The sequence below is a fragment of the Macaca thibetana genome, chromosome 3 (genome assembly GCF_024542745.1).
Source record: "Macaca thibetana thibetana isolate TM-01 chromosome 3, ASM2454274v1, whole genome shotgun sequence".
NCBI lineage: Eukaryota > Metazoa > Chordata > Mammalia > Primates > Cercopithecidae > Macaca > Macaca thibetana.
This window is the reverse complement of record NC_065580.1, coordinates 127,964,764-127,980,500: the sequence shown is the minus strand read 5'-3', so window position 1 is coordinate 127,980,500 and position 15,737 is coordinate 127,964,764. Positions and strand designations below refer to the sequence as shown.

General features: G+C 42.3%; 1 protein-coding gene across 1 annotated transcript in view; it reads left to right on the top strand.

The window, feature by feature from the left end:
- Positions 1-15,737, top strand: part of LOC126950211 (zinc finger protein 680) — a 473,756-nt gene that overhangs the window by 407,770 nt on the left and 50,249 nt on the right. Inside the window, exon 2 of the mRNA XM_050783494.1 lies at positions 10,947-11,103. Within this exon, the coding sequence (XP_050639451.1) occupies positions 11,074-11,103 (30 nt within the window). The 5' untranslated portion in view covers positions 10,947-11,073. The remainder of the gene's footprint in view (positions 1-10,946; positions 11,104-15,737) is intronic.

Below are 15,737 nucleotides of genomic sequence, written 5' to 3'. Positions count from 1 at the left end.
TTATTGTCTTAAAGTACAATTGGTAAAACCAATTTACTTCTTTAAATTTCAAATTTTTCTGACTATAATGCAGTAGACTATGACTCTAAACATTTCCCTATGCATTTTGTGGATATTATGACTTATTATAAAGTCAATCACAAAGAGAATCTACACTTAAATTTTCTCCTTGCATCTTAAATTTCAGTATCTATAATTCTCCATAAAAAAGAACATGATAGGCTGGGCGTGGTGGCTCAAGCCTGTAATCCCAGCACTTTGGGAGGCCGAGACGGGCAGATCACGAGTTCAGGAGATCGAGACCATCCTAGCTAACAAGGTGACACCCCGTCTCTACCAAAAAATGCAAAAAACTACCCGGGCGAGGTGGCGGGCACCTGTAGTCCCAGCTACTCGGGAGGCTGAGGCAGGAGAATGGAGTAAACCCAGTAGGCGGAGCTTGCAGTGAGCTGAGATTGGGATACTGCACTCCAGCCTGGGCAACAAAGGGAGACTCCGTCTCAAAAAAAAAAAAAAAAAAAAAAAAAAAAAAATGAGAGGCTGGGCGTGGTGGCTCACGCCTGTAATCCCAGCACTTTGGAAGGCCAAGTCGGGTGGATCACCTGAGGTCAGGAGTTCAAGACAAGCCTGGCTAAGGTAGTGAAACCTCGTCTCTAGTAAAAATACAAAACTTAGCTGGGCATGGTGGCAGGCGCCTGTAATCCCCGCTACTCAGGAGGCTGAAGCAGGAGAATCTCTTGAATCCGGGAAGCGGAGGTTGCAGTGAGCTGAGATTGCATGATTGCACTCCAGCCTGGACGGCAAGAGTGAAACTCCATCTCAAAAAAAAAAAAAAAAAAAAAAAAAAAAAAAAAAAAAATGTGGCTGGGCGCGGTGACTCAGATCTGCAATCCCAGCACTTTGGAAGGCCGAGGCAGGTGGATCACCCGAAGTCAGGAGTTCAAGACCAGCCTAGCCAACATGGTGAAACCCAATCTGTACTGAAAATATAAAAATTAGCTGGGCATGGTAGTGTGCGCTTGTGGCCCCCAGCTACTCGGGATGCTGAGGCAGGAGAATTGCTTGAACCAGGGAGACAGAGGTTGCAGTGAGTCTAGAACACTCCGCTGCACTCCAGCCTGGGTGACTGAGCAAGACTCCATCTCATAAATAAATAAATAAAGCAAATCTAACAAAGAACTTTTCGTAGTTTTAATGCAGCCAACAATTGATCAAATGTTTTTTTATAATGCCACAAAGGACGGCATAACATCAAGTGATTTGAGAGTTAAATTACCTCAACATTCATATTTTAAAAATTTAAAATGCTTTTAACGCAAAACAAGAAAAGTTAAATATAACTATAGCGCCTCAAAAGATCAAACTCTTGCTTCTTTTAGTCTTACATAAAAGTAAATGATATATTTTAACTTTGGATTACCCTGTATAATAAACACTGTTTAGAGTAATGTCTGAAAATGTTAGTGCCTTAGTGCTTTCTACTGAGAATTATCTGATGATTACTTCTACTTGATTTCTATTTTTTTTTACATTTACTGAATTTGAAGAATATTATTTAATGTGAACACTCTGGTGTTTTCTAAGGTATGCTTCTCAGAACAAATGGTTTTTCTCTATTTATTAAATGATTTATAGGGTCTGTCTAAAATACAAATTTCCTAAAGTTGAAGAAAGTGTCAACAACTGTTTGAGGGTTTCTCTCCAGTATAGATTCTCCTGTGTACAATAAGATATAAGTGAAGACATTAAACTCAACTTTTGAAAATCAGGAAATGTAACATTAAAAAATGAGATGAATCTTAACAACATAAATAAAGTATACAATCACAAAAAACAGATACTGTCTGAATCCACTTATACGAGATAGCTAGAAACAGAAACCAAAATGATATTTTGAAAAAGATAAATAATATGAAATTGGGCAGTTGTTTCAGGGGCATTGAGTTTGGTTTAGAAGATAAAAATGTTCGCCAGGCGCGGTGGCTCATGCCTGTAATCCCAGCACTTTGGAAGGCCGAGGCGGGTGGATCACCTGAGGTTGGGAGTTCGAGACCACCGTGACCAACATGGAGAAACTCCTTCTCTACTAAAAATACAAAATTAGCCAGGTTTGGTGGCACATGCCTGTAATCCCAGCTACTCGGGAGGCTGAGGCAGGAGAATGGCTTCAACCCGGGAGGCAGAGGTTGTGGTGAGCCAGAGATCATGCCATTGCATTCCAGCCTGGGCAACAAGAGCGAAACTCCATCTCAAAAAAAAAAAAAAGACAAAAATGTTCTAGAAATATGTTGCATAATAATGTCACTATACTTAAAATGACTGAACTATACATTAAAAATATTTAAGACTGTAAAATTTATAGAGTTTTCATCACTATTGAAGATAAACAAAACCTAAAAAAATGCAGAATTATAAAACTTTTCTAAAATTACTCTGAATCACAAACTATTTTCTTCCCACAAAAATGATATATGGATTCACCAATAAACAGATGTAGAAATTGGGACAACTTTTATTTCTACTAGTCTAGAGAGGATAAAACAACCATTGATCACCAACCAAAATCAATACACATAATAAAAAAAAAAAGGTGGGCTGAGCGTGGTGGCTCATGCCTGTAATCCCAGCACTTTGGGAGGCCGAGGAGGGCAGATCACAAGGTCAGGCATTTGAGACCACCGTGGCCAACATGGTAAAACTTTGTCTCTACTAAAAACACAAAAATTAGCCCGGCATGGTGGCACGTGCCTGTAATCCCAGCTACTCTGGATGCTGAGACACAACGGTCTCTTGAACCAGGGAGGTGGAAATCGCAGTGAACAAAGATGGTGCAACTGCACTCCAGTCTAGATGACAGAACAAGACTCCGTCTCAAGAAAAAAAAAAGGTGATATTTATACAGGCAAACAAACACATAGATAAACTGCCAACAGACAACTTGAGTCAAGCAACATACGTTAAGTGATATATGACATGCACATTTCACTTTTTTCACACTTTCTTAAAGTGTATAAAGTTGAATATTCCTATTAAAATTATAATACATAAATAAAAACTAAAACTCAATCAAATTATGTAAGTTGACCTACCCTGAAATTTGAAAAACAGAAATATAAAATTGCAAGACAAATTGAAAAGAAACTTTAACCTATAAAATCCTGAATAAAAATAATATACTACTAAACAAATATTTTTCTAGATAACTGTGATTTTTTTTTTTTTTTTTTGAGACGGAGTCTTGCTCTATCACCCAGGCTGGAGTGCAGTGGCACGATCTAGGCTCACTGCAAGCTCCGCCTCCCGGATTCACGCCATTCTCCTGCCTCAGCCTCCCGAGTAGCTGGGACTACAGGCGCCCACCACTACGCCCTGCTAATTTTTTACATTTTTCGTAGAGACGGGGTTTCACCGTGTTAGCCAGAACGGTCTCGATCTCCTGACCTCGTGATCCACTTGCTTCAGCCTCCCAAAGTGCTGGGATTACAGGCGTGAGCCACCGCGCCCCGGCCAATTTTCAACTATGACTGGAAATGCATGAAGAACACAAATTTTAAATCATTAATATTATAGTAATAGCAACAACATTTAACCATAAACGCATTATAATAATAATTATTATTCTTATTATTTTTTTGAGACAGAGTCTCATTCTGTCGCTCAGGCTAGAGTGCAGTGATCTTGGCTCACTGCAACCTCAGCCTCCTGAGTTCAAAGGAGTCCCCTGCTTTAGCCTCCTGAGTAGCTAGGATTACAGGAGCATGCCACCATGTCCGGCTAATTTTTTGTATTTTTGGTAGAGACGCAGTTTCACTGTGTTAGTCAGGATGATCTCAATCTCCTGAACTCATGATCCGCCCACCTTGGCCTCCCAAAGTGTGAGCCACAGCGCCCAGCTGCTTTATAATTATTTACTGAAAACTTTGATAAAAATATTTGGAATAGGCATTAAATAATACCAGAAAAACTTCTTTGTTATTAATATGTTGCTGCTCTTCTTACACAAACTGGAAAGGCTATAATCCATCCTTAAAAAGTAATTAAAACCCTTTTGTTTCTAAGTGCAGAAATACTATGAATATTATAAAATGTGGTGTGCCGGGCGCGGTGGCTCACGCCTGTAATCCCAGCACTTTGGGAGGCCAAGGCGGGCAGAGCACCTGAGGTCAGGAGTTCGAGACCAGCCTCAACATGGGAAAATCCCGTCTCTACTAAAAATACAAAATTAGCCAGGCGTGGTGGCGGGCGCCAGTAATCCCAGCTACTCGGGGAGCCTGAGGCAGGAGAATCACTTGAACCCGGGAGGCGGAGGTTGCAGTGAGCCGAGATCGTGTCATTGCACTCCAGCCTGGGCAACAAGTGCGAAACTCCGTTTCAAAAAAAAAAAAAAAATGTGGTATGAAACACTGATATATTAAAGGAACAACTGGGGCCTGGGCACACTTGCTTATGCCTGTAATCCCAGCACTTTGGGAGGCTGAGGCAGGCGAATCACAAGGTCAGGAGTTCCAGACCAGCCTGACCTATATGGTTAAACCTCGTCTCTACAAAAAATACAAAAATTAGCTGGGTGTGCTGGCGGGTGCCTGTAGCCCCAGCTACTTGGGAGGCTGAGGCGGAAGAATTGCTTGAACAGGGGAGGCGGAGGTTGCAGTGAACTGAGATTGGGCTGCTGCATTCCAGCCTGAGTGACAGAGTGAGACTCCATCTAAAAAAACAAAAATAAAAAACTTTCTTATTTTATGACCCCTAACTTTTGGATGTTACAGAGAGCCAATGCAGCATCCAAAAGAGTGATAAACAGGATTATATGCTATGTTAAATTAATAGGAAGCATTGTCAGATTAAAAACGATGTTTGGGCCGGGCGCGGCGGCTCATGCCTGTAATCCCAGCACTTTGGGAAGCCGAGGTGGGCAGATCATGAGGTCAGGAGTTCAAGACCAGCCTGGGCAACATGGTGAAACCCCAGCTCTACAAACAATACAAAAAAAAAAATTAGCCAGGCATGGTGGTGGGCACTTGTAATCTCAGCTACTCAGGAGGCTAAGGCAGAGAATTGCTTGAACCCAGGAGGCAGAGGTTGCAGTGAGCTGAGATTGCACCACTGCACTCCAGCCTGAACAACAGAGCAAGATTCCATCTCAAAAAAAAAAAAAAAAAAAAAAAGCGCTCGACTGGGTGCGGTGGCTCACACCTGTAATCCTGGCACTTTGGGAGGCCAAGGCAGGTGGATTGTGTGAGCTCAGGAGTTCAAGACCAGCCTGAGAAACATGGTGCAACTTTGTCTCTACTAAAAATACAAAAAATTAGCCGGGCGTGGCAGCATGCACCTGTCATCCCAGCTACTTGGGAGGCTGAGGCAGGAGAATCACTTGAACCTGGGAGGTGGAGGTTGCAGTGAGCCAAGATTGTGCCACTGTACTCCAGCCTGGGTGACAAGAGCGAAACTCCATCTCAAAAATAAATAAATAAATAAATAAAATAATGTTTGATCTTCTTTATCTTGTATTTTAATAAATGTTATTAATAATTATTCCAAAATTGTATGAAATGTCTGCAAATGTAATATATCTGAGTGTATGTTATTAATCATAATTATGGTTAGTATGATAAATTATTGTAGGCCGCAGATATAATCAATTTCTTTTCATTTGTTCGTTTATCATCATTTAAAGCCATTCCCATAGCCAATGGTTTAATTATAATGTAGTTTGTTTGTTTGAGACAGAGTTTTGCTCTTGTTGCCCAAGAGTGCAGTGACATAATCTTGTCTCACTGCAACCTCTGCCTCCTGGGTTCAAGCGATTCTCCTGTCTCAGCCTCTTGAGTAGCTGGGACTACAGGTGCGTGCCACCACGCCCAGCTAATTTTTGTATTTTTAGTAGAGATGGGGATTCACCATGTTGTCCAGGATGGTCTCAATCTCTTGACCTTGTGATCTGCCCGCCTCAGCCTCCCAAAGTGCTGGGATTACAGGTGTGAGGCACCGTGCCCGGCCTTAAAAATCATTCTTAGTCGACCAGAAGCATGTACTTGGGATCACAAAATAAATCGCATCTCTGTGCTGTGCCACTTGGGGTGGAAGGGGCAGGATTAAGCAGCTTCTCTTGCATTTTTGTTCCTAAATTTTATTGTATTCATTTTTTTTTCTTCCCAGTGATCTTACTTTCAGAATATTTTTGAAATATATATATTTAAAAAATTTTTTAAAAGGGGGTTTCTTGTGTGCATTCATAGAGTATAGTTTTACATGCAGAGGATTTTGCAGCCAAGCTTATATATATGAACAAATTTATGCCTTGATAGGCAAAAGATGAAGGGCCAATATGGGTGAGAAATTTTTATGAAATATTTGTTTTCTCATAATATCAGAAACAGAATATTCATCCACTGCTCTTACCTTACTTCACAAGTTAAAGAGAATTTATTCAGAATAGGTTCAAGAGCATTGTCAGGAGGCCATTACTCTTCTGAATGGGCATCATTTTATTATGGTTTAGAATAAATGAGGAAATGGTGAAAAATTTATCCCCCATAATAGACTCTATAGCAGATTCTACTGTAAAGGCTATGGTTACACAATTTAGACTTTAAATTTTCTTACTAAAGTTGTGCCAAATAGTAGAATTTCTCTAGATTACTTACTGGATAAACAGAAAAGCATTAGCAGTTGCTAATACTTGTAGTTGCACATGGAGAAATATATCAGATGTTACAGAGATTCCGTTGTAGGGGATTACTTAACAGGCTGCTTGGTTAAAATGAGTAGACCATTTATCTAGCTAATTATTTGATCTATTTAATTTTAGTTGGTTGGTTCATGGAGACACTGGCTTTTTAAACAGCATACTTCAAACTCCTGTTATTATCCTCCCTGATAGTCAAAATAGGAGTCTCCCTACTACGCTGTATTCTCTCAAAAGTTTTAAATGTTTGCATGTGGTCTCCTGTAGAATGTCAAATAGTCTCTCCTTAACTGGAATGACGAAAACTAAAAGACATATGTGACCATGAGGACATCATAACCTATGAATGACATGATAAGGAAAAAAACCAAAATAATAAAAACTTAGAAGTTGCACTAAGGCCCTGAGTTTTGGTCACACTCTGACCTATATGAGAACTTAACCGAAAAGGGGATATTTTTTAACCAAAATTATTAGAGTCCACCATTCTGGACTGCACTTGTGCAATAGGTCCAAACAGACCATATCAAACTAAAGTGGAGTCACTTATGCTAAAGTGACTCCATAATGAAGTAACATAATCAAAGTAAAAATTTAAATAAATAGATAGATCCTAAAACAGACCAGATTTTGTTTTTTTTTCTGTAAACAGCAGATTTCAACTTGAAGAGCTCCCCTTTACTGTAAGCCTTTTATTTTTTATTTTTTTATTTATTTTTATTTTTTGAGACGGAGTCTCGCTTTGTCGTCCAGGCTAGAGTGCAGTGGCACGATCTCGGCTCACTGCAAGCTCCACTTCCCGGGTTCACGCCATTCTCCTGGCTCTGCCTCCTAAGTAGCTGGTACTACAAGTGCCCGCCACCGCGCCTGGCTAATTTTTTTGTATTTTTAGTAGAGACGGGGTTTCACCGCGTTAGCCAGGATGGTCTCGATCTACTGAACTCATGATCCGCCCACCTCGGCCTCTCAAAGTGCTGGGATTACAGGCATGAGCCACCGTGCCCGGCCTACTGTAAGCCTTTTAAAAAAATAAGAACTTGACGTCTTTGTTTCCTTCCACTTTACAAACCCACAGTTCTGCTATTTTACAGTGGAATTTGAGACTAATTAAGTAATTTTTTTTTTTTGAGATGGAGTTTCACTCTCGTCACCCAAGCTGTAGTGCAGTGGCACGATTTCAAGACAAGGTTTCACCACGTTGACCAGGCTGGGCTCAAACTCCTGACCTCAGATGATCCACCTGCCTTGGCCTCCCTAAGTGCTGAGATTACGGGCATGAACCACCACACCTGGGCAATAAGTACATTTTTGATGGTGCTAGATTGGTATCAATGTCTAAAATTTTGGTCTAACTTTCTTTTTTTTTTTTTTTTTTTTTGAGACGGAGTCTCGCTCTGTGGCCCAGGCTGGAGTGCAGTGGCCAGATCTCAGCTCACTGCAAGCTCCGCCTCCCGGGTTCACGCCATTCTCCTGCCTCAGCCTCCCGAGTAGCTGGGACTACAGGCGCCCGCCACCTCGCCCGGCTAGTTTTTTGTATTTTTTAGTAGAGACGGGGTTTCACCGTGTCAGCCAGGATGGTCTCGATCTCCTGACCTCGTGATCCGCCTGTCTCGGCCTCCCAAAGTGCTGGGATTACAGGTTTGAGCCACCGCGCCCGGCTGGTCTAACTTTCAAAATTGAGAAGATGAACAAATGAGAGAAATTGTTTAATCATAGCCTAAAGCTGCCCACTTCCATGGTTAATTTTGGTCAGTAGGGCTTTTTGTACATAGTAAACTGAAACCTAACTAGATATATGTAATTAGGCTGTAACCCATTCTTGTACCAATCACTGTGTTTTTGACAATAAAATAACATAAACTGTTCCAATCATGTTCAAATTAGGCAAATTCAAAGCTGTAATCAATCTGGCTGTTTCTGTATCTCACTTTCATTTTCTGTGTGTCACTTTGATTTTTCTGTCTATAAATCTTTTTCCAGCATGTGGCTGTACTGGAGTCTCTCTGAACCTACTCTGGATCCACAAATCATTCTTTGCTCAATTAAACTTTGTTAAATTTAATTTCTCTAACTTTCTTTTAAGTTTTAGATTTGTTTTTGTGATGAAAAATAAAGATGTGTTGTTGGGCATTGATTTTGAGAAGCAAGGTGTGCTTCAGCCCTACAAGTAGAAGAGTCCCCTAAGAATCACAGCTGCCCAGTCAACAAGCAGCTGATGACACATGTCTGAAGGAGCTCAGCTGAAAACAGAAGAATGGCCCACTGAACCTAGTCTAAATTGGTGATCATCTCAATTATGAGCTAAGAAGTTTTGGCTGGTTTGTTATGCTGCAATAGCTAATTAATACATGCACCCGGTGCAGACAGGATGCCAGGATTTAATGACAAAGTTGATTTCTAGTTACCTTCCAACAGTGGGCCCCATAAAGGTACTGATTTTTCTCCTTATTCAAAGTTGGATGTCTTGTAAGAGAATATTGCATAATGCAGAAATACATGTAGACATGTATGCATGTGATTGGTGCTTATACTCACACAGTTCCCCACACCACAGGAGAAAACAGGTAACCACAGCTTGACAATTAGGGTCAAGGGCAAATAGCAAAATTAGTCTGTTTTTAATTCGAGGTAAAGACTAGGGACATGGCCTAGCATGGTGGTTCACATCTGTAATTCCAGCACTTTGGAGGGCTGAGGCGGGTGGATCACCTGAGGTCGGGAGTTCGAGACCAGCCTGACCAACACAGTGAAACCCCATCTCTACTAAAAATACAAAAATTAGCTGGGCATGGTGGCGGGCGCCTGTAATCCCAGCTACTCGGGAGGCTGAGGCACTAGAATCGCTTGAACCCGGGAGACAGAGGTTGCAGTGAGTTGAGATCATGCCATTGCACTCCAGCCTGGATGACAAGAGCAAAACTTTGTCTTAAAAAAGAAAAAGAAAAAAAAAAAAGAAAGAAAGACCAGGGAGGGATCTGTAGACATAGAGCTTTCTTATTTTGTCACCCCATCGTCCTTTGTTCACTGTCTGATCTCTGGAAGAAAGGTGGACAACAGGTGGTCTTCCTGTTGTGATTTTATTCCTGCCATCCTCTGCTCTTTCTATGGCCACTATCTGTTCTACCCTTGGAACTGAAGAGAGATGTTGGTAGGGAAAGACTTTCTCCTTATTTATGGCAGGAAAAGGATGTTCAAGCCTGGTGTGGTGGCTCATGCCTGTAATCCCAGCACTTTGGGAGGCTGAGACAGAAGGATTACTTAAGGTCAGGGGTTCAGCCTGGCTGACAAGGGAAAATTCCATCTCTACTAAAAATACAAAAATAAGCCAGGCATGGTGGCACATGCCTGTAATCACAGCTCCTCCGGGGAGGATGAGGCAGGAGAATCACTTGAATCCAGAAGGTGGAGATTGCAGTGAGCCGAGATTGCACCACTGCACTCCAGCCTGGGCCTAAGAGCGAGACTCTGAAAAGAAAAGGAGAGAAAGGAAAAGAAAGAAAAAAAGAGAAGAGAAAGGAAATAAAAAGAAAAGAAAACAGCAAAGGGATATTCAGGATTTCATCTTCTGCTGTCAGAGCTGCACTTCAATGTGGCAGCTATTGGCCACGTGTGGCTACTGGGTGCATGGAATGTGGCTGGTCCGAACTACGATGTGGTAAGAAAGGTAAAATACATAGTTTTAATGTTTTTTCCCAAAATATATATAGTTTATTAATAATTACATACTGGTCACATATTAAAATATTTTGGATATATTGGGTTAATTAAATTCCTACAATGAATTCCTTCTGTTTATTTTTTCTTTTTAAAATTTTCCTTCTAGAAAATTTAGAATTCACATGTGGCTCACATTCAATTTCAGAGGATTGCCTTTTTAAAAAAAATGTCAGGCTACCCGCTCAAAGGACAAGAAGCCAGGGAGCTCATAAAATTGGAAAATTTTAAACAATTGTTATTGCATTATTTTTATGTGTGAATAGCCACATAATATATTATTTATAAAGGCAAACGACCTTATACGCAAGGTTATATGCAAATAGCCTCTGGGGTGGGCCTGGCTCCACTCAGGGAGGAAGCCCTGCATGAGAACGCTGCAGCTTGAATTTCACTCTTCCTTCGTTCAGCCCAGCAGCTGAGCACATATTCTGTCACTCAGGGCATTAGGGGGTGGGGCCCTAAACATTATCCAATCAGGGACGCTGGAATGGGACCCGTCCAATCAGGCACGCAGCTGGAGCGGACAGGACGGCTTCCGGGATTTGGCGGGGCCTTTGTCTCTAGCTGCAGCGGGAGCTCCAGGTCTAGTCTTCACTGCTCTGTCTTCTGCTCCTAGAGGCCCAGCCTTTGTGGCCCCGTTACCTGCAGGTATTGGGAGATGCACAGCTAAGATGCCAGGACCACCTGGAAGCCTAGAAATGGTGAGAGTGCCGGGTCCGACACCCCGAGAGAGGGGGAGGGGCTGGTTGGAACCGGTCGGAAGTGACTGTGGCAGGACTCCAGCCTCCCAGCACTGGGCTCCAAAATCCGCGGCCCGAGTTGTCCTTGGCGCAGCTCGGCCCTCGGTCCCCTTCAGCCATAAGATGGCGGCTGGGCTGACAGCCGGACCCCGGGCGTCCTGTCTCCTCCCTGTGCAGTGACTGTGCCTTGGCCTGGAGCCCTCGCTGGGCAGCTCTGCAGCCGCAGTGCCGCATCTCTGCCTGATAACTCGCAGTACCGGGTTCATGAATGGGAAGAGCTTTGGTCCGTGGGGTCCCAGCCCCTCCTTTTTTCTATTAAAAATTCATGGAAGTCACCGCAAAAATATTTAAAAATGTAATAGAAGAGTGGTTCAAAAATCGTAGAGCACCCAGCTATGATTTGTAATTTGTGGTCCATGGGAGGGGCTTGAAGGAAAGACTTTTAAGTGGTATGTGATAAATAAAACCAAATTCAATAATCGGTTAGGTACAGTTACATAGCTTCTTAATTTGTAAGATCAAGGTGGAAATTTTCTGGTTATGTAATCGGAGGGTACTTGGCAGTTTACAGTTGGTTAAGCATAAATTTTATTTCCCCCAATGTAACAATTTACAAAAAAAAATGTATTTGAGTTAGATTTTTTTTTTTTTTTTGAGGTGGAGTCTCACTCTGTCGCCCAGGCTAGAGTGCAGTGGCGCGATCTCGGCTCACTGCAAACTCCGCCTCCCAGGTTCACGCCATTTCCTGCCTCAGCCTCCCGAGTAGCTGGGACTGCAGGCGCCCGCCACCACGCCCGGCCAGTTTTTTGTATTTTTTTAGTAGAGTCGGGGTTTCACCGTGTTAGCCAGGATGGTCTCAATCTCCTGACCTCGTGATCCGCCCGCTTCGTCCTCCCAGAGTGCTGGGATTACAGGCGTCAGCCACCGCGCCCGGCCCTAGTGTACATTTTTGATACTGTGTTTTAATTAATCATTGTGTGAGAAATCATTGGATGATACTTTTTAAAAGGTTTGTTTTCCGTTTGTAAAAATTTTCTATAAGAAGAAAGCAAAGAGTAATCCCCGGACACTACTGTAAAAAATCTCTGTGCCTCTTTTCCTTTTATCTTCCCTAGTCACAGAGATCTTATCAGAATTTTGGGGGGTCAGGGTTTCCCTTTGGAAACTTTATGGGGTGATGTGTCCTCGGCCACCCTTCAGATTTTTCCTGGTCCTGGGTTTCAGTACTGTCTGGGAATAAACCATGATACCCACTGTGGCTATGTCTGCCAGAGTGCCTAATGAATATCAGCTGGTGGGTCATTTTCTCCCGTAGGACTGCCTGAGGTACAAAGTGTAGCCTCTCCAGGGAGCAGGTGGACGCCCTGGGGCTGAGAGAAATCTTCTGGTGTACACTTCCTTGGAAAAGCTGACCCCTTGAGACATTACGATTGTCTTCACCCAACTCAGCTTCTGTTTCTTTGGGACACATTGCTGGTCAATCAGATGCTGGTATTAAGGGAAAAACATAGAAATAATTTCTGCTTTTGGGATTCTCTAAGGGGGCAGAAAAATAGTGAAAAAAATGATGAAAAAAGAGTGAAAGACAAATAGTGAAACATTTGTAGAGGAAATTAAAAAGTAAGAAAATATTTACAAATGGTATAGAAGAGGTGAGTTTCAGAAAAAAATTAATATCTACGTATATTCCATTTGTTAAAAATTCTCATGTACTATTTTGTTTTCCAGACCGAGTTTAGTAATTGTCACAGGTAGTTTTTTTTATGGCTGGGTAATTTCTTTTCTTTTTCTTTCTTTTTTTTTTTTTTTTTTTGGAGACAGTCTCATTCTGTCACCCAGGCTGGATGGAGTGCAGTTGCACGATCTTGGCTTACTACAACCTCTGTCTCTCGGGTTCAAGCGATTCTCCTCCCTCAGCCTCCTGAGTAGCTGAGACTACAGGCGCTAGCCACCACGCTCAGCTAATTTTTGTATTTTTAGTGGAGATGGGTTTCACCATGATGGCCCATCTGGTCTCAAACTCCTAGTCCTAATCAAGGTGCTCTACCCACCTTGGCCTCTCAAAGTGTTGGGTTCACAGGCGTGCCGCAACTGGGTAATTTCAAGCAGAATTCCAGGCCTTAACTTTTAGAATGCTAGCTATCTAGGGAAAAAAATAGAGAACATCTCTCTTCCATTTTGGCTTTAGAAAATGAATACATTTCCGGCTGGGTGGCCGGGTGCAGTGGCTCACGCCTGTAATCCTAGCACTTTGGGATGCCAAGCGAGGGGGTGGAGCACTTGAGGTCAGGAGTTCGAGGCCAACCTGGACAACATGGTGAAGCCTTGTCTCTACTAAAATACAAAAATTAGCCGAGCATGGTGGCACATGCTTGTAATCCCAGCTACTTGGGAGGCTGAGGCAGGAGAATTGCTTGAACCTGGGGGGCAGAGGTCGCAGTGAGCCGAGATCGCACCACTGCACTCCAGCCTGGGCGAAAGAGTGAAACTTCATCTCAAAAAAAAAACAGAAAAGAAAAGAAAATGAATACATTTCCACCAGAAAATGTGGTAGATAATTGGTGAAGGTACATAGATTCTTGAAAACATTAGTACCTCTTTTTGCAAGGTGAATTTGTGACATTGAATATTTCTAGTCTATACCCTGTTATCTTGATTTCTGAGTTTCATGCTAAATTTTATGAGATAAAACATGGTACCTCCTAGAAGTGTTTCCATATGACTAATTGTTTACTACATAATTTTTAATGGAAATAATAAAATAATACATTTATTATCTAAAAGGAATACTTTTGCTTTTCCTATTGAGATGTAAAATGTAAGCATCTTCAGAAAAGTCCTCCCTGACCAGGCACAGTGGCTCAAGCCTGTAATCCCAGCACTTTGGGAGGCTGAGGCGGGTGGATCACCTGAGGTCAGGAGTTCAAGACCAGCCTGGCCAACATGGCGAAACCCTGTCTCTACTAAAAAATACAAAAATTGGCCAGGCGCGGTGGCTCACGCCTGTAATCCCAGCACTTTGGGAGACTGAGGCGGGCGGATCATGAGGTCAGGAGACCGAGACTATCCTGGCCAACATGGTGAAACCCCATCTCTACTAAAAAAAAAAATACAAAAAAATTAGCCAGGCGTGGTGGCAGGCGCCTGTAGTCCCAGCTACTGGGGAGGCTGAGGCAAAATGGTGTGAACCCGTGAGGCAGAGCTTGCAGTGAGCAGAGATTGCGCCACTGCGCTTCCGCCTGGGGGACAGAGTGAGACTCTGTCTCAAAAAAAAAAAAAAAAGAAGAAAAAGAAAAAAATACAAAAATTAGCTGGGTGTGGTGGCAGGCGCCTGTAATCCCAGCTTTACTAGGGAGGCTGAAGCAGGGAGATTGCTTGAACCCAGGAGGTGGAGGTTTCAGTGAGCTGAGATCTCGCTACTGCACTCCAGCCTGGGTGAGAGTGTGAGACTTCGTCTCAAAAAAGAAAAAAAAAAATTCCTTCCCTTACTTGAGCACTGTGTTCAAGTAATTTTGCTGAATGTTCAAACTGTTAGTTTCAAAAGCGAAATGAATAACTCAGACATGAAAATTAAAGCTTGAGCCCAGTGACTCCAAGCTAAGGCTAATATTGACCCTGCAAAAGGCCTAGCTCTTTTTGGGGAGCCTCCCCTGCAGATGTCTCAGGCTGCTCACCCCAGCCACGGAAGAAGCCTTTATACTGAGAAAAGCTACAGAGCCCTGGAAAGCTGAGGATGCACAGGCAGATGCAGTTAAGGTTAAGATGGAAGGGGATTGGGAGGGTCTTACTGAAGATGAAGTTGTTTTTTTGAGGCAGTTTCTGGACTTTGTAAAATAAAACGCAGATTTATGTAAAAAAAATTTAGAATTTCAAAGGAGGAAGCACCAACTATAAATCTTTAAAGATTGCAAAGTTTAGGCAGACTAGAGCTTGCTTTCTTTTTTCTTTTTTTTTTTTTCAGTCAATTTTGAGATTTATTTTGGTAATGTTGAGGACACACTGGGGAGAAAGAGAGACAAGTCACAATAGGATCTGTGTCCTGTGCTTTTTCCAAAGAGTGTTTTGGGAACTTCAGTATTTAAAGAGGAAAGAGCAAGTGGGAGGGCCATGAGGCTCTGATTAGCACTCAGTGAATCTATATTTTACATGTGCAAAGAAAGGGTTCATGGGAAGTCAATCATGCATTCCCCTTTCTCTCTCTCCCTCAGTAAATCTACATTTTATACAAGATAAAGTAAGCATGTGAAATTACAGCTATCTGTTTGGGAATAAAAGGAAGCCAATCTTTGCATGACCCAGTCCCCAGCTTAACTTTTGGCATAGTGAGTTCAGCGTCCCAAGAGTTTATTTTCCTTGCACATGTATCTATAATTTTTGATGTTACCAAAGTCAAGGGCAAAGTTTTCATTAGGAAGTTGGCAACTTCTAGAAAAGGCTTTATTCATTTGAGGGGCTGTAAGGTACATGGATGTGCTTTGGTCAGGAATAGGCCGAGGCAGACATCGGGGCCAGAGTGACTCAGCAAGTTTGGAGCACAGGCATATAAATCCACTTGGTTTTTTTGTTTGTTTAGATTTTTGTTGTTGTTTTTGAGA